A 26,688-nucleotide genomic window follows, 5' to 3' on the forward strand; every position below is an offset into this window, starting at 1 on the left:
CCATCTTAATAAGCTTGGACCCACCACAAGCTCTCTCAGCCTCTGTGCCTTTGCACATGGTGCTCCATGGCTGCCAAGTACAGCTGTGCAGGTTGGGCACTGCACAAGGGTACCATAATGACATTGTAGACATCACAGATTTATATCAATACTTTCTGGCAGATGGCAGTCAAATGTCCTGAGGAAGTAGCATCTTTTTATCATTTTCACAAAGGTGCCATATGGGGTAGCAGGGACCATACTGTTTGCTCTGCCTGGGATGTCATCTCCCTCATTCACCACCAAGCAAGCTCCTGCTCCATCCTTCAAGGCCCTCTTCAAATATCCCTTCCTCCAGGAAGATATCCATGGCAACACCTCCCCTAGGCTTCCTGCATAGATTAATGGTTAATAACATCAATCAATGCTACTTGTTGATTCAGGAGTCAATACTGCCTGATGTAGATTTCCAGAGCAGGGCATGTGCCATTTGTAGCAGGAGAGATGATTCTAGGTGGAACTTGGACCCAGGATTAAATAACACTAAATCAGATACAAGAAAATAAACCTCTTTTTACTTTTCTTTGATTAAATCAGGGAGAAACATCTCAGTTTGGGCAAGCGTGCCTTTCAGACCTCTCTCTGACTCTTGCTAATCACCCATTTTGTCAAAGAGCGAGCAGGTTGCAGGCTAAAACCTTCAGCAAGCGGTGGTGTCTGCTGAGAATTCAATACTTGGCCTTTTTAAAATTGTATTTACTTATATGACTGCTTTCTATCTATGCCATATGATACCTGTTTTCCACATCCTGTAGTGTTATCAAGTTTTATTTACAAGTCAGTGCATTTAAGCACACAATATTATTTATTTAAATAAAAATATTAAGTAACTAACAAAACAGGTGGTAAGCAGAGAAGGCAAAGATCAGGAGAGTGGTACCTGAAGGAGTAGAATTTGAAAACACAGATTTGTTTAAGAGCGCGGCTCTGGAACCAGACTGCCTGGGTTCAGATTTTGACTTGACACCTGTGCGACCTTGGGCAAGTCACTTTCCCTCTCTGAGCCTCAATGTCCTCACTTGTTAAATAGGAATAATTATATAATACCGGCCTCCTAGAGTAGTCCAAAATATACACTAAGAGAATGTAAAGAACTTAGCAGTGCCCACTGTTTTGATTATTATTATAATTATCAAGACAGAGGAAGTCACATGCCAGCAATGACAGGGGACCTTGAGGCATCCCTCTGTTCACAGACCCAGGAGACATTTTGGCTTCAGGAACTTTTATTTGCATGGGGAAGATGAGCCTCCGGAAGGGTGGGCCACGAGAGAAGAGTGGTGTGTAGACTCACTTGGGGGGCTCAGCAGCCAGCGCGGGGAAGCAGCCTTCACGGTGCCACTGTCTGTCACGCAGGCGGCGCACAGCCTGCATTTGTGGCTGGAAGGCTCCCCACTCATTCCAGTGCCGGAAGTCACCAGGCTCCAGGAGATACTGGTACCCGCGGTAGCCAGGATACTGATAGCCGACCCAGCTGGTAGGAAAGCAAGAACAGCGTGGAGATGGTTAGCCTCACTACCTGGCACTTGGACCCCCACCTGGACCAGTCAGTTCTCCATCCATCCATCCATCCCTGCAGTCTGCTCTCCATCCCTCACCTGTGAGGGTTTGGGCTTGGGTTCACCGGGGGCTCCTCTGTCCTGGCTTTGCCCCTTCCTGCTGACTTCCTGCTGGCTTTGGCCAGTGATCTCACCTCTCTGACAGATCTCAGTTTTCTCCTCTAGAAAGTGGGGATGGTCATGGGAGCTGGTTTATTAGGGTGTTTGGGGGCCAAATGGGAAAATGCATCTAAAGTACTTACTAAGTGGGTTACATGTACATGGTAGGGAGACTGATACACATCCCACTGAAAGTGGTGACCCAGAGCTCAGAGAACAGGATAAAAGGGAGTGAAGATAGGGCTTGGGGACTGGTTAGCAATGAGGCAGATAAGAAGGGGGAGTTTTGTTTCAAAAAATGGTTTCCTTTGTATGAAAGTGAATTTGCATGTAGTGGTTGGGAACACACATTCTGGTATCGTATATAATTGGTTCAAATCCTAGCTCTGCCATTTACTAGATAGATGACTTATCAGAACACCAGCTTGCTATCTGTGAAGTGGGCATGATGACATACCTGCCTCATTGGTGTGTTGTAAAGACTCAATAACTATTCATTGAAAGTAGTTAGTGCAGTGCTTGGTCCACAGTAAGCACTTAATACCAGTTATTATCCATGATTTATTTCCAATTCTGTCCTTGCCTCTGCTGGGAGGGTCTTTCCAGGCCTCTCCCAGACCCTCTGCCCATCTTTCAAAGTCTGATTTAAGTTCCAGCCTTGCCAGATAAGCCTCGGACCCGCCCTCCACTCCAGCACACATACCCCGGTCCCAGAAACCTTCCTTCCTCCTCTGACCTCCTGTGGGGACCATCTCTTAACTATTATTGTTGGACATCATCTCACAGGTGTACTGACATCGCCCTGCTAGACTGAGTAAGCCCCCTGAAGGCAGGAACTGGCCCTTCTTCATCTCTGCCTCCCCCAGTGTGCTGAGCACAGAGCCTGGCTCCCAAGCAATGTTTAGTAAATTTCAGATTGCTTGAATGCAGGGATACTGGGTTTCAGGGAAGGAGAAAAGAGCAAGAAAAAGGTCAGAGCCCTGACAGTGTTACAGGAGCTCAGAAAGGGTCTGGGGTGGAGAGGTAGACACCTTACATTTGCCAAGAGGAGACCAGGGGTGTCTGGCATGGTTGTTTGGAGGCAGGGGGATGGATAAAGTGACCTCCTTCGGGTATCCGGCCCTTCCCTCTGTTCTCATGGACATGGGGCTCTGTTTTGAAAGCTTCAAATCCTGAGAGTTCAGAGCAGAAGGAGTCCTTCGGAATAAGGAGTCTGCTGAGCCCATTGCATAGATGGCAACACTGAGTCACAGAGAGAGCATGTGGCTCACCCAGGTCCCACAGCGCATCAGTGACGGGGTTAAGGCCCTTTCATTACACAGTCTCACCTCTCAGATGTCATTCTACTCACGCCCCCAGAGGCTCCGATTTCCCTGAATATTCCCTTTCCCTAGACACATCCAGACTCATCTACTCACGTCAACTCTGCCCCTTGTACTTAATTATTCCTCCAACCCAAATACAGGGTTAGAAGCCCCTATTCGCTCCATCTTCCCACTTTTTAGAACAACTTGCTAGGTCTGTTTACATTGACATGTAGTTCGTCAACAAATGACTCCACTCCCCAGAGGGATGAAGCTCTCTTTGTGGAATCCCAGCCACTGGCACAGAGAGAATTTAGGAGGAGCCGGAGCCTTTCCTGTATGTCTGATGTCACATCCTGTAAGGGGAACGGCGTCCGAATCTGTCTGAGCTTGAAGCAGGGGATGAGGGCCCGCAGGAGGGACGCTTACGTTCCGCTGGCGACCTTCACACTGCCCACACGGTCACAGAAGCCGTAGACCCAGAGACTGGGCACATCGTCCTCCTGGATCTCCATGGTGTTGCCTTTGAAGTTGGCACCTTCATACAGGCAGAGCTTGTGCTCCTGGGCGTCCTGGGGAAGGAGAGACTGGGTCAGGGCTGTGAAGTATGAATGGGGCAAAGAGAAGTGACTTAGCAGGGCCTTCTGGGTATGGAAAGAGAGAGCGGAGTCTGCTCAGTCCACCATGGGACTCGCCCAGGATTGCAGTTGTCCGGCCTCGAAGCGCCCTCCTCATCTGGGAAAAGGGGGCGTCAGTCTCTACTTCCTGGAGTTAATCCATACAGAGCACTTAGCATGATGTCTGGCATACATACACCAAGTGCTCCAAGCAAATTTATTATTTTTATTATGATGATCAGGGATGCAGAGGCTCAGAGAAGTCAAGGTTCTTGATCAATGTCACACAGCCAGCGAAGGGCAGAACCTTCCAGAGAAGCATTTCATTCCTCCCATCCCATCTTGCACCCTGTTCCCTTCCACTCCCTCTGCTGCAGCCACAATGGCCCTATTTTAGTTCCTTGGTCCCACCCACTCCATGTTCATTCCAGGAACTCTTCCCTAACTGTTCCCTGGGAGGCTGTTCACATGGCTGACTCAGTTCCCATCCTTTGCAAGCTGTCTCTCCTGATCACCCCTGACCACTCCCAACCCCTCTTTCCCAACATCAGAGCCCTGGTTTCCTCTTCCCCTCTGCTAGCACACTGCATGGCCCCCGTGCAGCCCGTGCAACAGTTGTTCGCCGTTACAGATTGATTTTTGTGATTAGGTTTTCAGTAGCTGCCTCCCACGAGGGCAGGGACCTTGCGTCTCCCAAGCACAGCTGCACACCCAGAGTCTATGACACAGCCTGGCAGAAACACATCAATGTGTTTGTGGTTGAATGAATGACTGTAGGTGGAAGATGGTGGAGACAGAGATCCCTCTAACTTCCCAGGAGAGAGGGCTGGAAAGGAGTCAGGGAACCAGCTGGCAGGGAGTTGGAGCCACCCAGGTATGAGAGAAGATGGGCCACATTAGGCTGGTGGCAGGGATACAGAGGAGGAATTAGACCAGTGGCGCTCAGCCCTGGCTACCCAGAGACTACCTAGGAGGCACGAAAAGATATCAGTGCCTGCGACTTAGCCCCAGAGATGTGGATTTAATTGGTCTGGGGTGGGGTCCAGGCACTGGGAATTTTTTCTTTTTTCTTTTTTTTAATATTTTACTTTTATTAGAGTATAGCTGATTTACAATGTTGTGTTAGTTTCAGGTATTCAGTTATACATACATATATTCACTCTTTTTTAGATTCTTTTCTCATATAGGTTATCACAGAATAGTGGGTAGAGTTCCCTGTGCTACACAGTAGGTCCCCGTCAGTCAACTATCTTATATATAGTAGTGTACGTGTGTCCATCCCAAGCTCCTGATTTTTCCCTCCCCCTCGGGGATTTTTTTCTAATAATATATTTTATTTAAGCAAATGTGTCTAAATTACGATGATTTCAATATGTAGCCAACATGGCAATATTAATGAGGTATTTTACATTCTTATTCTTCTTTTTTACTATGTATTCAAAGCCTGGCATGTATGTTACACACCTCCATTCAGACTAGCCAAGATTCAAGTGTTTAATAGCCATATATGGCTACTATATTGGACAGCAAGGCTCTAGAAGCTACTGGAAATGCCCTAGCTGATCGCTCTTCCAAACAAGGTCCGCTGACACAGACTGCCTTATAAGGACCATTGACTGAGAGATTTCTACGAATTCTTGCAAAGGGTCCATTATTAAGGCTGATAATTCAGCCTCAATTTGAGAAAAACACTAGGAATGATCGGAATGGATAGTCCATTAAGATAAGTTTGGTGATGCCAAAACAGCTGGCTGTGGGCACGTCACAGCCTCAGATGGACATGCATGAAAACCCTTCACGAAAATTCCCATCTCAGAAGGCAAAAGTTGGTTACCATCGGACACTAACATTGGTGAGTGAAGATGTGGCTGGTTCATGAATCGTCATCAACATAATTCTAGAGAAAACCTGTGATTGGCTTGGAGAAAACTCCACCTATTCTGGCTTCGAGTCTTCTTGAAGCTATGCTACTTACTTTAGTTAAACATTATAAAGGGGCTAATTCAGTATATAGTCTTATCATCAGGATAAGGTGCCTTTCATGGTGCCTTTCTACAATATCCCTCTTTTCAGCTATCACACGAGCTTCAACCCGCATGTCTGATGATTTGGATGGACCTTGGGAGTTTTCGAAGCTCCCCAGGGGTGTCTAACGTGCAGTCAGCAATTACAAACATTCCACAAAGAGAGTCAAGGAAGACAACTACTGGGAGGTTCAGTCCACTCTTGATAGCAGCACAGAAGGAAGAAACTAGGTTCCATTTGCCCTGGGCTCCTAGTAGGAGCTGGACACACGATGAGTGTATCAGGGATGCCTTATGAATCGTTGAGCACAAGAGCCATTGCCCTTGGACAACTCAGAGGTCGCTGCGCCTCCCTGCCCACCATTCCTTCTTTATTTTTCTTGCTCACCTGACTCCTCTGCTCTCCTGGCCATCAGACCTCACGCTTGCTCCTGCCCTGCCGCACTAATCCCCCAGGCCCGGTCCAGGAGCCACTTACCATCCTGATGGGCCGGAAGGACATGAGCCGGTCGCTGCGGTAGCTGCTGGACCACGTGTCCCATCGCGGGTACTCGCCCTTCTCCAGGATGAACATCTCCCCCCGGAAGTTGGACTGCTCAAAGGCAACCCAGCTGGACATGAGAGAGATGGGGAGGGCAGGGATAGTTAGGAGGGGCAAAGGCAGAGAGGAGAGGAATCGCTAGCAGAAGCCCCTCCCTCCACTTGCCTTCCAATCTTCCCCTTGCAAGGCAGCCCCACGGCCGGTGGGTTTGATCCCAGGCTATGCCACTGACTGGCTGTGTGACCACAGGCAAGTTGCTTCACTTCTCTGAGCCTCGGTTTCCTCATCTAATACGCTTATTTTCTTGAAGTTGGTGAAGGATTAAATGAGACAATCTGTGTAATTATACGAGCAAAATGTTTCCCCAGATGTAGGATTTACACATAATTTAAGTATTATAAGGACTTGGGAGAAATAACACATAAGAAGACATTTTTTAAAAAACAGATTCCAGCTAGGAGGAAGTCTTTGTTGGATACTAATGTGTCTTTAACACTTACTAATCTCTCTTTGTAGCAAAGGAAGAACAGGACACCAGCCCAGAGCCTTGAGCAGGCTATTATACTGTGTTCATTTTATAAATTTGTTTATGGATACCTTTTACTTATAGCAGATGATATTAGCTGTCCGTTTGTAAAAGTGATGCAAAGGTTCTTTTGATATATGTTTACTTGTGTCAAAAAAGGGTCATTTAAAATGAAATATATTAAATAAATAATAGTCCTGGAGGTATGGGGGTAGGGAAAAATTGATACAGGTGCTTGAATCACCTGTATTTTTGGTAAAGACTGGCCTGGCATACAGAAGACAGTAATCAGTATGAGGGCAGTGGGAGGGAAATGATAGTAATATTCACCTCTCAGATACCTATGAGAATTAAATGTGATTGTACATATGCAGGTGTTCAGTTCTCTAAAAGGACTAACTAAGCTTGATGTCAGATGGGGGCTTTCTCAGTGCAGCCTGATTGAGGATGGCAGTGAGCTTGTGTTAGAGGGACCGGGGATTCTGGGGGAGATAAGATGATCCCCATTTCATAGATGAGAAGGCTGAGACTATGGAGCCCCTTGAACTTTGCTCTCTATGTGTTCAGGAGTTCTGAGGGAACATGAGAGGGCTGAGGGGTCACTGACATTAGTCTTATCTCCCTGGGGGCTGCTGGCACCTTCCTCTACCCAGAAGGAGATGGGGCAGATGGGGGGGATGGGCTACCACCACAGACTGAAACAGAATGTGTCCCAGGAGCCTCAAGTCTTGTCTGAGGAATGCGCCAACCCACACTGGAGTGACAGAATTGAAGATGCAGACTTATTCTTCCAGAATAGAGGTGAATCTGCCTCAGTCCTCCCTGGTCTAGAGTAGAGGAGAAGAGGGAGGGAGGGAAGGAGGGAGGAAGGAAGGAAGCCTGAAGGAAGGAAGGAAGGAAGGGAGGGAGGGAGGGAGTGAGGTTGAATGGATGGGTAGATAAGTGGATGGACAGGCAGATGGGTAGCTGGATAGAGGGATAGATGGCTGGGTCTCTGGATGAGTGTATTGATGGATGGATGCATGATGGAGAATGGATGGATGGAGGGAGGGGTAAATAGAGGGATAAAGAAATGGGTGGAGAATGAATGGACAGATGGATGGATGGATGGGTTGATCTACAGATGGATGAACGGGTGGATGGGAAGGGAGTCTTGGAAGATGGTGCCTTGTAGGAGTTAAGAACATAGACTTTGGAAACAGATGGACCTGAGTTCTAATCCCAGTTCATCATTTATTTTCTGTGTGACTTTCGGCAAGTCACCTAAACTCATTAAGCCCCCGTAAAGGAGAAGAAATGATTGCATCTACCTTGTCAGGAGGTTATGAGAGTCTAAAAGAGAAAGCACAATCAGTAATATCTTTCATGACTAAAGAGGAAGGGAAGCTGCTGGAGATCTGAGCTTATGGAAAGACAGACACTGATGTGGTCCTGCCACCCTGCCACCCTCCCCCGAAACTGTCTTATTCAGGAGTCATAATGCCCAGTGAGGACCTGTTATATGAGTGAGGAATTGTCAATATTTATTTCAGTGCCTTTTCTCATCTCCTAGGTTCATTTGAGTCTTACAAGCAAGGAGAGAGGTAGGGCAGGAATCTTAATTCCCAGATATGGAAACTGAGGCTCAGAGGGGCTAAGTCACTGGTCTAAAGTCACATGATGGTGTCAAGTGTCAGTTGAAGCCTCCGAGGTTTCAGGCAGGCATGCCTCCCCTCCCCATCTATGTGAAAGCACACCTCTCCTCCCCTCCCCCTGCCCACCTCATCCCCTCATTTTTTTTTTTTTTTCCACCACTGTTTTTCCCATGACCCTGCTGGTCCTGACACAGACCCAGGGCCCTGGAACACAGGCTCTTTTCTCTCCCATCAGGTGCAGTCCCAGAGCACACACCAAAGGCCAGCTGCATCTTTGTTTGAGGAGACATACTCTAGGTTTGAGTCACAGACAATGAAAAAAGCCTGAAAACCCAAACTGGCCACATCCGGCAGCTTCTGCTCCCTGCTGGGCAGTCTGAGGGTGGGGCTGAGGTTACCAGCCTACCCTGGCCCAGGGTAACTTGGCTAAACTCACAGGGCAACGGGGAGGGTAAATAATCCTCACTGCCACCTGCCATGTTTGGGCACCCCCAAAGTGCCAGGCCCATGCTGCATTATCACCTTCAGACCTTAGAATAATCCAGTGGAGGGTAGTGGGGACCATTACTCTGCCCATTTCGGAGATGAGGAAACTGAGGCTTGGACACTGAACAAGGCAAACAGGGGAGCTGGGACTCAAACCCAGACCTGTCTGACCTCAAAGCTTATCTCTGCTCTTTGTATGCTGGGTGTACAGGCTGATCACACTCCTTGAGGGCTTTTTTGCTGGAGAGACAAGAGGCAAGGGGGCCCTGTGGGTCTTACCCAGGGGCTGGCCCTGCGCCCTGAGCTTAGTGCACAGGGGCTGAAGTTGGTGCAGCCACTGTGTCCAAGGGACAATTATTCTTGTTTTATATGGGGGTCACTAAGGCCCAGAGAAGCCCATAGAGTTAGGGGCAGGCTGTGGAGCATGGTGATTAAAGCTCTAGAGATGAAACTGATCAACCTGAGTTGAACCCAGACTCTACCATTTACCGCTAGGTGACTTTGGCCAAGGGACTTAACCTCTCTGAGCCTCGGTTTCCTCATCTGTCAAATGGGAATAAGAATCGCCCCTACCTCATACAGCACTGTAGGATCATCTAGGTAAAGCCCCCAGTCAGTGCCTGGCACTAATGGGTACTCAACAGATGCTTATTATTACCTTTAAGGCTGCTTGATGCCCAGGAGAGGGGACAGCTAATGGACACCTGGCTCTTTGGCCTCCTCCTGCCATCAGTGATGGGCAGGGTTCCTTCTATAGCAGAAAAAACATCTCTCTGGAGCCTGGAATCATGACTTACTGTCAGTGTGACCTTATGCCAATCAAATCACCTCTCAGAGTCTCAGTTTCCTCACCTGTAAAATGGGAAGGAGAATCATACCTCTCTTTCCTCCCTCTTGGGTTTGAAAGAAGTACTGGAAATAATATACAGTTGGCCCCAGTATCCATGCATCCTACATCTGCGGATATGGAGGTTCAGCTGAACTACGGGGACTTGAGCATCCGAGGATTTTGGTATCCACTGGGTATCCTGGAACCAATCCACCTCGGGTACTGAGGGATGACTATGTGTCTCTAATAGCACGGTGATAGGCATGGAGTAGAGCGGGTGGCCAGCAAATGGCAGCTACGGTCGCTTTTTTCATTACTTTACTAGGGCTGTGGGAGTGCCCTTCCACCGCCCAACACTCACGGTCCTGAGGTGACAATGAGGCTGCGCACTCGGTCGAAGCCGCGGTCTCCCAGGTTCAAGCACTCTCCGGAGAATTCCACCCGCCGGCCCTGGAAGTTCTCCTGCTCAAAGACCACCAGCTGCAGGAGAGAAGCCCCCATGCCAAGGGGGCAGAGTGAGCAGGGAGTACCTCCAAACTGGAGAGGCTCCAGGTCAAATATGCATTAAGTACCTATGTAAATAAGAGCAGGCTGTGCCCAGATCACACGAGAGTTTGCCATGAGCCAAGGTCTGTGAACTTAATATCTGTACCATCTTTAGGAACTGATGGATCTTCCTTCCAGGCCTTTATCTGTGCTCTTCCTCCTGTCTGGAATGTCTTCTTCATCACATATCCCCATCCTGGAGCTCATGTCCCCTGTCCTGTTCTAGGCTCAGATGTCACCTCCTCCAGGAAGCCCTCCCTGATACCCTCTCCCTGGGTGAGCTTGGTTGAGTGCCCCCCCCTCCCACTGTGCTCAGCCCATTGGCAGCACAAGTAACACACTACACAGTCACTGCTGCTTTGCTTCTGGGTATCTCTATGCACCCCTCTCCCCTTTCACTCAACCCTTCCAAAGACCAATGGGGCGGATCCATTTCTTTATCTCTAAGCCCCAGCCCCTGCCACAGAGCTGATGCTCAGGAAACATTCACCAGTCTACCCACCAAACGATAGGGGAGGCCAGAAACAGGGGCCCCTGTGTAAATGTGGGCTAATCCCCTCCTCTCACTAAGCATCCAATTTTGGTTTTTATCTGTTTGTTGTCCCAAGTTGGGAAAACGTTGCCATTCACTTGAACCGAGGCAAGTGGGTGCCTTCTCTTGAGCCTCAGTTTCTCCAGCTGTAAAAGGGAGAGAGGTTCACATACCCTTGACCCAGCCCTTCCACTCCTACACTTATCTGCCCAAGAGAAACTCTTGCAGGTGACATGGCTAAGAACACCCTGACCAAGCCGTTCACGACAGCTACCAATCATCCAGGAGTGACAATCACACTCTGAAATATCACACAGCAACCAAAACGAATGACCCACAGCAATGCACAACAGTATCAGTGACTATTAGAAATCTCATAGGAAGTAAAAAGAAATCTCATAGGAAGAAAAAAGAAAAACGAAAAATCCAGAAAGATTACATACGGTATATTTCAGTAAGTTAAAAACAAATAAAATACACATATATACTTTTAAAGGAACAATGCATCAAAGTACATAAAAAAGCAAGCAAGCTGATGATGGACGGGGTGAGGATGGCAGTTGCCTCGCGTAGGGGAGGAGGGAGGTGGGCTCACGGGACGGTGGGGGGCGGGTAGGGGGCTGGAGGGGTGGGAACGGAGTGGGGCGGGAACACTTTGAAGTTAGTTTGAGGATGTTTACCAAGTCCTGGCTTTTCACACAAGTGGTGGGTTTGCAGGTGCGTATTGTATTATTAAAAATTAAATTGAAATTAACCATTAAATAAGCGACTACATAAATAAAAGCTGGCCAGGGGTGGACTGCATGACAGCCTGTCATGAACCAAGGGTGGTGAAATGACCCAGTTCCGTGCACCCGAGGTTGAAACCCAACCCAACCCAATCCGAGGGGACCGGATGCCTCGCTTTCCAGGAGCCCTTTCAGCCTGACCGACCGCTTGGAACACTTTTCAAGAGGGTCTGAGGCCGGCCTTCTGCCCTGGAGGACCTCCTGGGACAGCCGTTTCCTGCTGCTAAGCCAGCCCGCTTTCTCTCCTTCTCCATCTGTTTCTTGCATGCGACAAACTGTAAGCAGGTGCAAGCCGGTTGGGCAGAGTGGCGGGGAGGGGAGCGGAGGAGGGGGAGGAAGAGGGAGGGGAGGGGTAAGGGGAGGAGGGAGAGGAAGCGCGGGGTGGAGCCCAGCCGCCCCGCCCCCCGGTCCTCACCTTGTAGTTCCCGGGAGGCAGGTCCCCTTTGGCAGCGGGCACCCGCTGGGCTGGGGCCTGGGCGGGGCCGGAGCCTGGGGCTGATCCTGGGGGCGGGGCCCCCTTCTCCTTCCCATCAGGCCCTGGGTTCACCGCAGCTGTGGCCGAGGCCTTGGCCTCTGGCTGAGACATGGTTCCCAGCTGCAAAAGTCTGTAAAGAACCCTTCGGCCTGGGTTCAGTCAGGGATGGCGCCCCCAAGCTGCCTCCCCGGCTTTCATCCCCCATCACCCTGTGTGCTCAGGCTTCTCTGAATTCATCTAGTCTGTTTCTCCTTCTAAAACAGAAGCCTGGAAGTTTTCTGTCCCCATCTCCCTTTGCCGTCAAGGATTTCCTGTCTGGGGACCACTCATCCCTGTATGCTTTTCTCCAGGCTTCAGACCCTGCCGGTGCCTCCACCAGCCGTGTCCTCGCTGTCCCCCTGCTATGTCCTTCCTCTGCCCCCCCGGAGTCACTTATCATGCTTCTCAACACTTATCATGCTTCTTGGCTTGGGCAACCTCAACTTGGCTCAGCAGATTCATAACAAGAAGTCCCGTTTGGGAAAGCCTAAGGGAGGCCAGGCTCTGTTACATTCATGAATGAACGCATCCGTCCCTCACCCTAACCTCTTATCTCCTCTGAGCAATCTGAGGCTCAGAGAGAGGGGTGTGACCTGCCCAAGGCCGCATAGCTACTAAGTGGTAGGACTCCAATTTCAGTGCAAGCAGACAAACCCAGCAACTGGGCTTTGCCATTTACTTATTCTGATTGATTCATCCTTCCATCCCCAGCACCTGGCTCAGCACCTGGCACACAGGAGATGCTCAATTAACATCTATTCAGAGATTGCATGAATGCATGTTCCTCTCTCCTTTCCCAGTCAAACTGCTGCCTCTGGCACTGCCTGGGAACGGGTGTGTGGGTGCAGACACAGGCCTGGGACTGGGGCGTAAAGGAGGCTCCAGGAGGACGTGTTTAGCCCATGGCAGGGTTCTAAAAGGAGGCTGTGGCTGTGTAGGCTTTGGGTGGAGAGGACTTTGGTCAATTCCAGTGGTTCCTCACTACTTTGGGGTCATGGACGCCTTTGAGTGTTTGAAGAACGCCTTGTCCTTGTCCCCAGGGGAAAAAAATGCCCCCTTTAATTTTGGAGACAATTTCCAGGAGGCTCCAGGACCCCCTGATGGCGCAGATCAGCAAGACCCTCTGGCAGTGGATTCCTGAACACTTTCCATAAGAAAGAGCTGGTTGGGGCAAGCAGATCCCTCCCTGCGTCTCCCCCTGAGAAAGACTGTGGTGACTCTGGGGTGCTCTGCCCACAGTGGGCAAGGCCACACATCTGGGCCACATCTGTGGCTTCCAGGCGCTTGCTTACCCCCACCCTGACCCCGGCCAAGTCAGTCTATGAATCAACATTCCCCTCGGCTGGTAGCTGGGTTCCTTCCTTTCTGGGATGTGCTCATTCCTTCAATATTCTCTCTCTCCCCTCCCCCCTCCCCCCTCCCCCCACCCCGCCTCCTCCCTTCCCCTCCCCCTCCCTCTTGCTGCCTTCCTGTTTATTTCTGTTTTTACTTCTCTCTCTCTCTGCCTATGCTTCTGTCTCTCTGTTTCTCTCCCCAATATCTTGCTCTCTTTATACCTCTGCATCTCTCTCTCTATCTGTTCTTTGTCTTTCTTTTCCTCCCTCCCTCTCTTCCTCTCTCTGCCTGTCTCTATTTTTATCTTTTCTCTCTTTCTTTCTCTCTCTCTCTGCCTTTCTCCTGATTACTCCATCTCCCTGACTCTCTTCTGTTCCTGCTGTCTCTGCCTCCCCCTCTCTCTGCCTCTGTCCTCTCCCCTCCCCTCCCCTGGGGCTCTTAGCTGCGGTGGGTCCCCTCTTACCTGGGGCCCTGCTACTTCCTGCTGGAGGGCAGGCAGGAGGGCAGGCTGGTGCAGTGGGTGACAGGGGCCGACCCCCCATTTTATAGTCTGGCAGACACCAGACCCTGTGGTCTGTGGCACAAAGGGGGAGCTGGCTCAGCAGGCCCCAGGCAGAGAGTCAGGGGCCTCAGAGCCCCGACCCTGCCGGGTTCCTGCGAAGAGAAGCACTTTCCATTGTGGGCCTGGCAGGCACAGCAGAAACCCTGGCCGGTAGCCACATCGCCGGGCCTCTGCCCAGCCCCTGCCCAGATGCCGCTGTCACAAACCCCAGCCGGGGATGGGCCCACAGCGTCCCCGCTGACTGCAAATCCTGGGGCAGGGAAAGGGGGAGCCCCCAGAAGGTAGGGGACCTGGGTTTGAGTCCAGGCTCAGCCACTCTGCACTCTGTGGCATTTGGCAAGTCTCTATCCCTCGGGGCCTCTGTGTCTGCAGTTACCAGTGGCACAAGTATCCCTATGGGGTGCTGCACGGGAAAGAAGGGGACCGTGAGTAGCGCTAAATGCGTTACGCCTGCCATCTGGTCAGTTCCCAGGACAACCCACCTTATTTGGCACTTTCATTATACCCATTTGGCAGATGAGCAAAACTAGGGTACAGGATGGTCAGAGTCAGGAACTGGCCCGGGTAAGGGGGAGCTAGGGAAACCAGGTCGGGAGAGAGAAATAGGGAGACAGATTGGGAGAAGTGGAGAACGACAGAGAAAGAGAGATGATGGAGATGGACATACAGAGGGGCAGATGGACGGTGATGGGGAGAGAGACAGACAGAGAGAGAGAGAGACGGATGTCAGGTAGAGCAATAAAGAGTCAGAGCAATGGAACAGATGCCAGAAGTCACATCATTCAATCCCCCCATGTCACAAATGGAGAAACCGAGGCCCGGGTAGAACAATGGACTTCAACAAGGTCACACAGGGCGAACTCATAGTAGAGCCAGGGCGAACTCATAGTAGAGCCAGGGCTGGAGGGACCCAGGGGCGCTGCTGGGCCAGGCCAGCCTGCAGTCTGACTCCCTGGCCCTAGGTGGTGGTGGAGCAGGGAGAAGGGGATTCTGCATAGGTTTTTGCTTCTTCTATGGGGGTCCAGGAACCCAGATTCCCCGCGGAGCCCAGCTGCGCCTTGAGGTCACCGTGGCCTGGGGCCAGCTCTGCCTTCTGCCCTTCCACCCCCGCCTCACTTCCTGGCCTCCCCCTCAGCCTTTCATCCTGGGCCAAGGCCTGGGAGGGGGCCAGCGACCGCAGGATGGGGCAGCCACTGTAATGGGGGCCAAGATGCCTGTGGTAGGGGCCACCCACAGGTCTGGGTTTCAAGGTCAAGATGTCTGGGGCAGTTCCATGATCCCCGTGGTAATGGGCTGCCAGCCAAACAGTGGGGGCAGAGGTAGGGGGTGCACGGCCCCATGCTGGATGGCTCCACTGGGAGCATTTGACTGACGTGGCTCCTATAATCCTCATTATGATGGTAGGGACTCTGAGATTAATCCTCTTTGCAGATGAGGAAACCGAGGCAAATCCCTTTCCCCTCTTTCAGCCTGTTTCTTCATCTGTAAAATGGAATTGGGAGTCACATCTTTTTTTTTAAGTTTTTTTTTTTTTGATGTGGACCATTTTTTTAAAAGTCTTTATTGAATTTGTTACAATATTGTTTCTGTTTTATTTATTTATTTATTATTTATTTTGCTTTTTGGCCACGAGGCATGTGGGATCTTAGCTCCCCGATCAGGGATCGAACCCACACCCCCTGCATTGGAAGGCGAAGTCTGAACCTCTGGACCGCCAGGGAAGTCCCAGTCACATCTTTTTAACTCCTGAACCCAAGCTCTTAAAAACGATGCCCTCCTGTATTTAAGAGTAATCATGTTCCCCAGCTTTACTGAAATATAAATGACACACAACATAGTGTAAGTGTAAGGTGTGCCATATGCTGATTTGATACATTTACAAATTGCAAAATGATTGCTACCTCCATCCCATCACGTAGTTACCATTTATTTTGTTGTGGGGAAAACATGTGAGATCTGCTCTCTAAGCAATATTCAAGTATATGATACATATTAGCTATAATCACCATGTTGTACATTAGGTCCCCAAACTTGTTATTCTTATAACTGGAAGTTTATACCCTTTGAGCACCATCTCCCTGTTTCCCCCACCCCCCAGCCCCTGGCAGCCACCATTTTACTCTCCACTTCTCTGATTTTGTCTTTTTAAGATGCCATATGTAAGTGAAATCATACAGTATTTGTCTTTCTCTGTCTGATTTATTTCACTTAGCATAATGCCCTCGAGGTCTATCCATGCTGTTGCAAATGGCAGGATTTCCTTTCTTTTTCAAGGCTGAATAATATTCCATTATATCTATATACCACCTCTTCTTTATCCACTCATCCATTGATGGATAATTAGGTTATTTTCACTTCTTGGCTATTGTGAATAATGCTGTAACAAACATGGGAGTGCAGATGTGTCAATAGTAATTTTTTTTTATTAGCAATGATGACGACAATGATGATGGAGACACATGATGAATGTTATGTTCCAGGCAAAGTTCTGGAACAGCAATTGCTGTTCATGTGTAATTCACACTTACCCTCACAATATCCCTATCTCTTACGCTAAACCCAATTTACCTTGTTATACCCATTTTACATATGAGGAAACTGAGGCTCAGAGACATTAAGTAACATACTCAAGGTTACCCAGCCAGCAAGAGTGGGACACAACCCCGGGCAGTCTGGCTACAGAGCCTACATTCTTAGGCTTTAATCTTCATGGCAACCTAATATTAAAGTTATGCATTTGATAGGGCTACATTTAACCCTCCCAGGAGGGAACTAATATTGCCATTTTAAGTGCCATGAGCTGACATTGGACATCCTCCAGGTCACCCAGAGTGATCTGGTTTCCAGCCATGCTCTTTCCCATGCTGTGAAAGGCCCCTCTTAGGCCAACTCAGAGGGTGGGAGTGTGGGGAGAGGGCGCACAAAGCGAATTCTACAAACCCTGGATATTCAGCAGGTGTGGTACAGTCTGCAAAGCATGTTCACACCCACCAGCTCCTTCATTCTGCCCACAGAGCCCTCTGGACTCCTCTCTGAGCTTTGTGGGCCCTGGAGGCCCTGGCCCAGCCACCTTTCCTGCCTGTGTCCCTCTGCTCTCCTTCAGGGTCCCAGAACTCCAGCACCATCAGGCCACCAGCCCCATATTCCTACCTCTGCAGCTTTGCCTAGCAAAAGCATTTCCTTCCATCTCACTTTGTACAAATCCTCCTCACCCTTCAGAGCCTAGTTTCAATGCCACCTCCACCATGAAGCCTACCCTGATTGACCCCACCGGAAGAGGAAGGGACCTGGGAGGGGGAAACATATAGGCATTTGTTGAATGTCTGTTCCAGGCATGTTACATAATCTCACACCAGCCCTGTGATATAGCTTATTCTTGTCCCATTTTCCAGGAAGAAATAGGGGAAACGACCTGCCCCAGGTCACACAGCTAGGAAGGACGAGGTTTTTAGATTCTGTGTCCACCGCTCGTTATCCTTCTCCAGTCAGGAGTCCCATGGAGCTGATTAAGGCGGACCTTCCTCCTCTTGCCTTCTTCATGGGTAATCCCTGAGTGGGGGCAACCTGACCTTTCCCTCCCAGCCGAAGCCAATGCTGCTGACACCTCTCTATTGGAGTTCCAGCCAGGGCTGGCTTTTGTTCCCGTCACTCACTTGCTGAGTCAGGGCTCTGTCCCCCAGGGGCCCTCTCTCTTCCCTGCCTATAAGAGCCTGACCTCCGCTGGTGCGAGGTCTGGCATGTTCTCTGGGTCCATCTCGGTAAGTCCCAGGCTCGGAGAAGGGGTGGGATCTGAGCTCTGGGTGAGCATCCTGGGAGGGAGGGGAGCCCAGGTCCCCAGTCCTGGGGACATCACTGTGCCATCCTGAATAACATCCTCATCCTAACCAACACATCCTAACTAGGATCCAGACATCAAGACCAGTACCTGCAACCCCCATTTAAAACCCGAATTATTCCTGCAATCCTGTTGCCTCAACTTCCACTATTAGAGTTCCCTTTTTGGGTCAGATGCTGTCTTTGGGAGGCTCTCTTAAGCTGAGCACCTTGGTTCTTGCCTGGGGTGAAACATCCGCCCACCAGCAGCCACGGAAAATTTCCCACAGTGAGCAGATAAAACAATACAGAGCAGGGCTTAGAGGAATGGGACCCAGAATGGATACATTTTGAGATAGCGGTAGGATGGAAGAAAAGGAGATGGTATTGGTCACAGATGGAAAGGGTAGGAGAGGGACAGGCCAAAGCTGCACTTTGCCCCCAACCTCAGGCACATCTGGACCCCATCTGGATCCCAATCAGCCCAAACTAGACTTCAGCCTCAAGGAGGGGAGCAGAGTCAGGGCAGAAGCTTATCACGTTCTTCTCTTGTGTAGGAAACAAGCAACATGTCTCTGCAGTGCACCAAGTCAGCGGGACACTGGAAGGTAGGAGGAGGCATGGAGGGGGGCGATGTCTGGGAAGTGGGAGGGCACAGGTCGAACCCAGGTCCTGGGGACCACCGCCCCCACCTTCATTGAATCCCCACCTCACCCCTGGTGGGCGGTAATGAGGGCCCATTTCACAGAGGATGCAATCAAGGCTCCAAGAGGGAGAGGGTCTTGCCCAAGTTCACACACTGGGGTCTTGATTTGAACTTGTGTCTTATGGTCCCAAATTCAACAGTCTCTCTGGCAGAGATGGCAAACTGGTAATTGCACATAGTCTCTGGGCATGATTTCTTTGACTTCCTCTGTGTTAGAAAAGAAAAAAAAAAAAAAACACGCAACCTTTGAATTTGTCATCAGCCTTTGAAAACATGGAAGGTCCACAGAAAAGTCCAGATATAGGGGTTGTCTTGGGAAATTGAACAGTTGGTCGCATTATCATGTGGCAACAGTAGGTGGCGCTGAGCAGACGCCACCCACTTCCACAGGGCCTGTGCTCCTGTGTTCTCAGCCCTCACGCTCCTTTCCTGGCCCCTGGAGGCATCTGAGTTTGCAAACCCTGCTTTACCTGATCTGCCCCACCCTGAGTCCTGGGGTGAAGCCCTAACCCCTCACGGGACTCTGATGCGCGTCTCCACCTTTTCTCTCCGGCATAGATCGTGGTGTGGGATGAGGAGGGCTTCCAAGGCCGGCGGCATGAGTTCACAGCTGAGTGCCCCAGTGTGCTGGAGCTTGGTTTTGAGACTGTGCGATCTTTGAAAGTGCTGAGTGGAGCGTGAGTCCAGGGGGGTTGGAATCAGGGTGGGGGAGACAGGAAGTGATCTAGAGAGGGGTGCTGGGACTTTTAGATGTTCTAGGTGTTATCTTCCCAGGCTCTAACTGTACCGGTGTGCCTTCCTTGGGTTTGAGATGCTGGGAAGTGTGCAGGATGGCAGTGTAAGGTTGTGCAGGTTGTGCACTGCTCAAATGTAAGGGGTGCCATTCACACAGAGCCTTCCCACTGGATGAGGCAGCCCTGCGGGGGCAGACCTTTAAAACCCAGTGTTGGGTCTGAAATGTCCCTCTTAGGCACAAATCAAAAGCCAATATCACTCACCAAAAGTAGAAGGTAACTATAACTAAATATAGTAAAAAAAAAAAATAATACTAGTATTTCGTAGTTGAACATTGTTGCCTGACTGAGGCTCTGAGCATGAGATATGTTTTGTTAAGAGAGAGAGAGAGAGATTAATGAGATGGCCAAGGCTTAAGTCAGCATGTGGTCAAGCCTCATCTACATGGCCTAGAGGGACACATGCAAGAGTGCCAGGTACCTGCACGGAGCCGGTCCCCTGCCTACAGGATGCACAGCGAGGCAGTGGGCTACTAGGTCTAGATTGGACTTCTCCATGTCGACAGGTTGGATGTTCGGGGCCGGGTAATTCTGTGCTGGGGGGCTGTCCTGTGCATTGGAAGATGTTTAGCAGCGTCCCTGGCCTCCACTCACTAAATGCCAGCTGCAAAACCCTCTGCTCCCTTCTCCCAGCATGACGACTCAAAATGCCTGCAGACATTGTTAAATGCCTCCTTGGGGGACAAAGTCACCCCTGCGTGATAACCACTGGTCTAGAACTCAGGGTGGGGGGCCTCTTAACCTCTTGCACTCTCTACCCTCTGTCCGCAGGTGGGTGGGTTTTGAGCACGCCGGTTTCCAAGGGCAGCAGTATGTGCTGGAGCGGGGTGAGTACCCGTCCTGGGATGCCTGGAGTGGCAACACGTCCTACCCCGCCGAGAGGCTCACCTCCTTCCGGCCCGTGGCCTGCGCTGTGAGTCCTGCCACTGCCTGGGCCTGGGGGGGCCTGAGCCCCTCCAGTGGGGGTTTGGGAACCAGATGTCCCAGAGTTCAAATTCTCATGTCACTGCTTCAAGCAGTGTGAGGTGGCAGTCCCTCCCCTGAGCCTCAGTCTCTTCATCTTGAAATGGGGCCATAGTACCTATGTTGTGGGGTAAAAGGATGTACGTATAGCATCTGGACAGAGCCCTCCATAAACATTCTGCCCATTGCAACTTTGGTTATAATATGAGCTCCTCCGTGTTTTGTGTCCTTCTTTTCATGACTGAGGGACAGTGGGAAAGGCTGGGTGCCAGAGATGGCAGGGCAAGTGAGGAAGAAGCGTTCTATTTCTTGTTCCTAATTCATTATCAGTGTTCTTGATTTTATATTTTTGCTACTGTTAGAGTATGGATGGAGGTGGGCATTATTACTCCCATCTTACAGATGAAAAAACTGAGGCTTGGAAAGGTATACTTTTTTCCCTTCAAAAACAACTTTTATGGGTTTTAAATCACATATGGCACACATATTTATCACCTAAAGTTCAGGGGAAAACGTGATATGGCCGAATAAGAAAATAAAAGTCAAATATACCCACACCTCTGAGACAGAAGCTCACTGTTATCAGTGCTGGAGATTTCCTTGGTCTTATATGCTACCCACAGATTATACCTGCAGTGATTGATATCAGTATCTATGTCTAGATCTGTATATCCATCTATATCTATATATCTATACATGCGTATCACTCGGTTATAAAAATTGAATCATAACAAACCTAAAGTTTGGAAACCAGCTTTTCTCTCTCTGCAAGTATATCACAATCACCCTCCCAGATGATTAAATCTCACCTATGGCATCATTTTCCATAGCGCCCCAGTATATCATTTGGTGAACGTTCATTTGTTTCACAAACGGCCCAGGCGTTGCGCCAATACGCGGACTCGGAAGGACTCTCACAGATGCAATCCTTGACTTCACCCAGTTTACACCTTCTGGTTTCATTTAGTTCTCAAAACAATCCTGAAAAGCAGATGTGGTTAGTTTCATTTGAGAGATGCGGAAACTGGCTCAGAAATGCTGTGTGACGTGTTTTTGTTTTTTTTAAAATAAATGTATTTATTTATTTATTTTTGGCTGCGTTGGGTCTTTGTCGCTGCGCGCGGGTTTTCTCTAGTTGCGGCGAGCGGGGGCTGCTCTTCGTTGCGGTGCGCGGGCTTCTCATTGCGGTGGCTTCTCTTGTTGCGGAGCACGGGCTCTAGGCGCACGGGCTTCAGTAGTTGTGGCACGCGGGCTCAGTAGTTGTGGCTCGCGGGCTCTAGAGCGCAGGCTCAGTAGTTGTGGCACATGGGCTTAGCTGCTCCGTGGCATGTGGGATCTTCCCGGACCAGAGCTTGAACCCGTGTCCCCTGCATTGGCAGGAGGATTCTTAACCACTGCACCACCAGGGAAGTCCCCATACTTTTTTTCTTTAGATGATTACGCTCAGTCAGCTGCTAAGTGGAGAGTCAGAATTCGAACCCAGATCTCCACACCCTTCTCTTAACTGTAGTGCAATATCCCAGTGTACCATCTGATACCCTGTTATCGGGTATTCAGGTTGTTTTTTTCCCTTCTCTTCCCTCTTCCCTTCCCTCCCCCGCCCCCTCCTGTTATCAACAAGGCTTCTTTTTTCCTTGATTATCTTCTTTGTGTAAATTTCTGAAACAGGAATTTCTGGAAGGACAAGCAGTACACCTCTTGTAAGGTTTCTGGTGCCTGTTGCCTTACTGTCCTTCCAGAAAGTTTCAAGGAAGGCTGATTTTGGAGACAAGAACAGGGGTGTAGGGGCCAGCAGAGGCTCCTGGGTTTCCGACTGAGGACCTGATGCTCTGACTCTGTTCCCTGTACCTGCAGAACCACCGCGACTCGAGGCTGACCATCTTTGAGCAAGAGAACTTCCTGGGCAAGAAAGGAGAGCTGAGCGACGACTATCCCTCCCTCCAGGCCATGGGCTGGGATGGCAATGAAGTGGGCTCCTTCCACGTCCACTCGGGGGCGTAAGTGGATGCAAGGCTCTGCTTGGCAGGGACAGAGAGGATGTTGAGAGGGATGGGAACACCTCCTGTGAAAACAGTATGCTGGGGACTTTGGGGATCTGATGCCCACATTCCAGAAGAGGATACTGAGGCACAGGGAGCTATCAGGCAAAGTTTCTGGGATTGCAAGTAGTGGACACCCAGATCACACTGATATTAAGCTCAAAGTTTATTTATTGGCCCCTGTAACTAGCTTCAGGCACAGCTGGATCCAGCTGCGACAGTAGGGATCTGTCTTTCTCCCCGTCTTGCTCTGCCTGCCTCAGTGTGGCTATATTATTAGGCAAGCTCTTCCCATGTGAAGATAAGATGGCAGTTTCATCCTTATATTCCAGCCAGCCCCAGGGAAAGAGAGTGTCTTTTTCTCAGTGATTCCACAAAGGTTCCAGGAAAGGCTCTCATTGGTCCAGCTTGGGTCACAGGTTCAACTCTAAACCAATCACCATGCCCACAGGAATGGGGTGCTCTGGTTGGCTAGACCTGGTCACATGCTCATTGCTAGAGTGAGGATTTTCCCACATTGACTGAGGCAGGTGGATGTGACAGGGTCTGTCACCAGAAGAGGAGAGGATGGATGCCCAGCAGTAAACAAACAGATGTGGGTTAAGCAACTTGCTCCACATCCAACAGCAGGTAGGTAACTGAATCCAGCTTCAAGCCCAGGACTCACTGACCCTTCCCACCCTTTTCACGCAGGGGATGGCTGAGGTGTGAGATCCTCAGTTATATAGGATATGAGTCACCTTCTGACGTACCCCTTGGCTCCTGGCTGGCAGGGGCAAAGGTGGGAGGTAGGGTTACTTTATTTTTTTTAGTTTTCTCGGGAAGCACCAGAGGATCTTGTTTCAGAGTAGGATGGAACTCTTGGGATTCTTGAGTCCACTTCCCTCTTACAGAAAGGGAAAGGGAAGCTCAGAAAACGAGACACCAATCCTTATCTAGTCCTGAACAATGCAGGGGTTGATGAATTGAAAGAATAGCCTTTTCCTTGGAAGTACCCCTGAATAAGGCAGGAGGGGGAAAGAATAAGACTCCCCGCTTCTTCCTCCCTCTGTCCTTTCCTTCCTTCCTTCCTCCCTCCCTCCCTTTCTTCATCAAATATTTATTGAGCTCCTCTGTGCTGGGCATCATGTTAGGCACTAGATAAGGATGAACCAGGCACACACACCCCTACACCCAGGAGCTTCCTGTTGGCAGAGGAGCCTGACATTTTTACAAATCACCTGTTAATTACCTAATTACATGAGTGCTACAAAGGTACAACAGGGGACTGTCAGGCGGCCCTGATGAAGTGATGACTGAGCTGAGACCTGAAGGATAAATCCAACTTAACCAGGCAAAGAAGGGTTGGAACGGTGTTACTGGCAGAGGGAACAGCGTGATCAAAAGGGCCCAGTGGTGGGGAGAGCAGGGCACACTCTGGGCAGGAATGCCAGGGAAGGAAGTCCAGGATGGCTGGAGTGTGTTTGCAGCATGGGGTCCCCTTGTCCCTGTCTTGATCACCATGCTGGTGCCTCTTCAGGGTAACAGTCTGCCTCTTCCCTTTTCCAGCTGGGTTGGCTCCCAGTTTCCTGGCTACCGAGGTTTTCAGTATGTGCTGGAGTGTGATCACCACTCAGGCGACTACAAGCATTTCCGGGAGTGGGGCTCTCACGCCCAGACCTTCCAGGTGCAGAGCATCCGGAGGATCCAGCAGTGAGCAGGCGGGCCAGCGCTGAGCGGTGAACGTGTGCTTGTCTGGAACAGAGGCGCTTTGGAGGCTGTTACATGCTCTCTCCTCTGCCCCCCCCGTAACCCGTACGACCCCAGCACCCATGTGGGCCAGTCCATGCACAGTCAGCACGAAAAACTAAAAGTAATAAAAAATAAAAAAAAAAAAAGGTCTAGGGTTAGCCTGTGGTTTTCAATTTCATTAATCCCTTCAAAGAACCAACTTTTAGCTTTGTTGATTCTTCTCTATCATTTGTATTTTATTTTACTGAGCTTTGCTCTCATCCTTAGAGTTTCCTTTCTTCTGTTTACTTTGGGTTTACTTTATTCTTCTTTTTTCCAGCTTTTAAAGGTAGACTCTTGGGTCATTAATTTTGGCCCCTCTTTTCTTTCCCCCCAGTATAGTCGTTGAGAGCTATAAATTTCCCTGCCAGTACTACATTAGCTGCTTCCCAGAAATTTTGACTTGATGTGTTTTCATTATCATTCAGTTTGATATTTTCTAGTCTCCCTTGATTTTTTTCTTTGACCCATGGGTTAAAGGTGTGGTATATAAATATTTATTTTTTAGATATTTTATTGGGATTTTCTAGATATTTTACTGTCATTGATTTGTTATTCAAGTCCATTGTGGTCAGAGAGCATACTCAAGACTTCAATATTCTAATGAATGGAAACTTATTTTATGGCCCAGCTTATGGTCTATTTTTGATAGACTTGAAAACTGTTTAAATCCTGCAGTTGTTAGCTACAGTAAGTCCTCTACATACAAACCTTCAAGTTGCAAACTTTCAAAGATGCGAACGTGCGTTCATATGTCCAATCATGTCAGTTAGTTCACGTGTCTGGTGTACATTGTCACATGCGTGCATCCTCTACAAGTGGTTGTGCTTCTGTATACTTTACTGTACAGTACTGTATAGAGTACAGTAGTACAGTATCTTTATTTTAAGCCTAGGATGTCCAGAAGCAAGAGTAAAAGCAGCGGTATATAGCTGATTGTATTAGTTGGGTACCTAGGCTAACTTTGTTGGACTTACGAACAAATTGGACTCAACGAACACACTTTCGGAACGGAACTCGTTCATATGTAGGGGGCTTACTATATAGTGTTCTATAAATGTTGATTAAGTTGAGTTGGTTCACAATGTTGGTTAAATTTTTCTATATCCTTGCCAATTTTTTAAAAAGTCAGTTTTTCATCAATCACTCAGAAGGGGCTGTTAGTATCTCCTACTATGATTTGGCTTTATCTGCCTCTCCCTTTAGTTTTGTCCAGTTTTGCTTCCTGATTTGTTTTTTTCTTCAAGAATTTTGATGCTCTGTTATTAGGTGCACATATATTTATCATTGCTGTCTTCCTGATAAATTGTCCCAAGCTTGTGTTTTTTAAAGCCATGCATGGAGGGAGCCAGTTCTCTCCCCTAAAGCTTCTCACATTCCTTTTCTTTCTCCCCAGTTCTTTCTCACACATACTACCCTGGAGTCTCATTTAACATCTTCCACCTTAAAAGTTTTTAAAACAAAGAAATAAACTCCTATTCCATTTGCAGCCTGAGTGGCAAGATCTACACATACATTCCCCACCCCCACCCTTCCTTACTCTCTCTCCTGGTTCTGTACATATAGATTGTCTTAATAATCATAAGCCATCTGGCTATTTTTCTAGACACTCTTCCTCTGTCATAAGTAAGTCTGATAGAATCAGGAAGGGGTGGGGTTCTGAACAGCCGGCTGGAAAAGATAACATTATCTGGCTCAGGAAGGGGAGGGAAGTGTTTGGGAACATTTGCACTTCAGTAATTTTTAACCCCTCTTTGTGGCATCCCATTCATTCAAACCATCATTTGCTTGGGACCTACTGTGCGCCAGGCCCTGGGAAATGGTAAACAAGATACACAAAGTCCTTTCTCTCATCCAGTTGGATGGGGAAGACAGACAAGTCTACAGTGGACTATAGTATCCTGTGATACGTGCTGTGCTGGGGAAGCATGGGTTTGTAGGGTAGATAAGAATGGGCCTGGGGCAGGTGATAGGAGAGGGATGGGGAGGCAGTTCTTCCTTGGAGCTTGTCTCTACTCAGACCTCTCCTCTGAACTCCATCCCTGAATATCAACTGCCTCCTTGACACCTCCGAGTGGATGTCTAATGCACATCTCAAACAGAATCCATCCAAAACCAAAGCTACACTTTTCCAGCTGTCTGGGCCAAACCTTTGGAATAATCCAGAAACTCTCACACCCACAATCCAATCCATTGGCAAATCGTGATGTCTGCACCTTCAAAATGTAACAGAACCCAATCCCTTATCACCATCCCTGTTGTTCCCACCCTGGTCCAAGCCATCCTCCCGTCTCTCCTCCTCAGTCTCCCTGGTCCCACCTTTGCCTCTGAACAACCTGTTCTCCACCCAGCAGCCAGAGTGGTCCTGTTAAAAATGTAAGGCAGATCTTCGCTCCCCTGCTCAAAACCCTCCCACTCTTCCCATTCCACTCCAAGAACAAAACAAAACATTTCCTAGTCCTACAAGGCTGGCCATCATTTGCCTCCCCTGTGGTCTCTCTGACCTCATGTCCCCATAGCGATGCTTCTTTAAACATCCAAGGTGTATTCGTTCGCTATGTTTGCCAAGACCAAATAGCACAGACTGGATGGCTTCAACAACAGAAATTTACTTTCTCACAGTTCTGGAGGCTAGAAGTTCAAGATCAACATGCCATCAGGGTTGGTT

General features: G+C 49.2%; 2 protein-coding genes across 3 annotated transcripts; one reads left to right on the top strand and one right to left on the bottom strand.

Annotated features, from left to right (window-relative positions):
* Positions 1–1,145: 1,145 nt before the first annotated feature.
* On the bottom strand, positions 1,146–14,086 carry CRYBB1 (crystallin beta B1). 2 transcript variants are annotated; one of them, XM_082416965.1, is made up of 6 exons: positions 13,837–14,086; positions 11,940–12,129; positions 10,020–10,138; positions 6,121–6,253; positions 3,431–3,573; positions 1,146–1,513 (listed from the first exon to the last, which is right to left on the bottom strand). In XM_082416965.1, the coding sequence occupies exons 2-6, from the start codon at positions 12,108–12,110 to the stop codon at positions 1,330–1,332; spliced, it is 750 nt and encodes a 249-aa protein (XP_082273091.1). In that variant the 5' UTR covers positions 12,111–12,129; positions 13,837–14,086; the 3' UTR covers positions 1,146–1,329. The 2 variants fall into 2 exon arrangements, with proteins under 2 accessions (XP_082273091.1, XP_082273090.1); XM_082416964.1 differs by having other exon boundaries at positions 11,940–12,148.
* On the top strand, positions 10,166–25,509 carry CRYBA4 (crystallin beta A4). The gene is made up of 6 exons (XM_082416966.1): positions 10,166–11,801; positions 18,306–18,356; positions 19,013–19,131; positions 20,020–20,161; positions 22,066–22,208; positions 23,799–25,509. The coding sequence occupies exons 1-6, from the start codon at positions 11,790–11,792 to the stop codon at positions 23,944–23,946; spliced, it is 615 nt and encodes a 204-aa protein (XP_082273092.1). The 5' UTR covers positions 10,166–11,789; the 3' UTR covers positions 23,947–25,509.
* The last annotated feature ends 1,179 nt before the right edge of the window (positions 25,510–26,688 follow it).

The sequence above is a fragment of the Balaenoptera physalus genome (genome assembly GCF_965194825.1).
Source record: "Balaenoptera physalus genome assembly, chromosome: 12".
Lineage (NCBI taxonomy): Eukaryota > Metazoa > Chordata > Mammalia > Artiodactyla > Balaenopteridae > Balaenoptera > Balaenoptera physalus.

Excerpts from the sequence above, each read along its gene's own strand:
- CRYBA4 (XM_082416966.1), top strand. Across the intron at positions 19,132-20,019 it reads TTGAAAGTGCTGAGTGGAGC|GTGGGTGGGTTTTGAGCACG; the intron begins GTGAGTCCAGGG and ends CTCTGTCCGCAG. Across the intron at positions 20,162-22,065 it reads TCCGGCCCGTGGCCTGCGCT|AACCACCGCGACTCGAGGCT; the intron begins GTGAGTCCTGCC and ends CTGTACCTGCAG.
- CRYBB1 (XM_082416964.1), bottom strand. The coding sequence starts at position 13,915 with ATGGGGGGTCGGCCCCTGTCACCCACTGCACCAGCCTGCCCTCCTGCC. Across the intron at positions 12,149-13,836 it reads AGGAAGTAGCAGGGCCCCAG|GCCGAAGGGTTCTTTACAGA; the intron begins GTAAGAGGGGAC and ends GACTGAACCCAG. Across the intron at positions 3,574-6,120 it reads CCTTCCGGCCCATCAGGATG|GACGCCCAGGAGCACAAGCT; the intron begins GTAAGTGGCTCC and ends CTCCTTCCCCAG.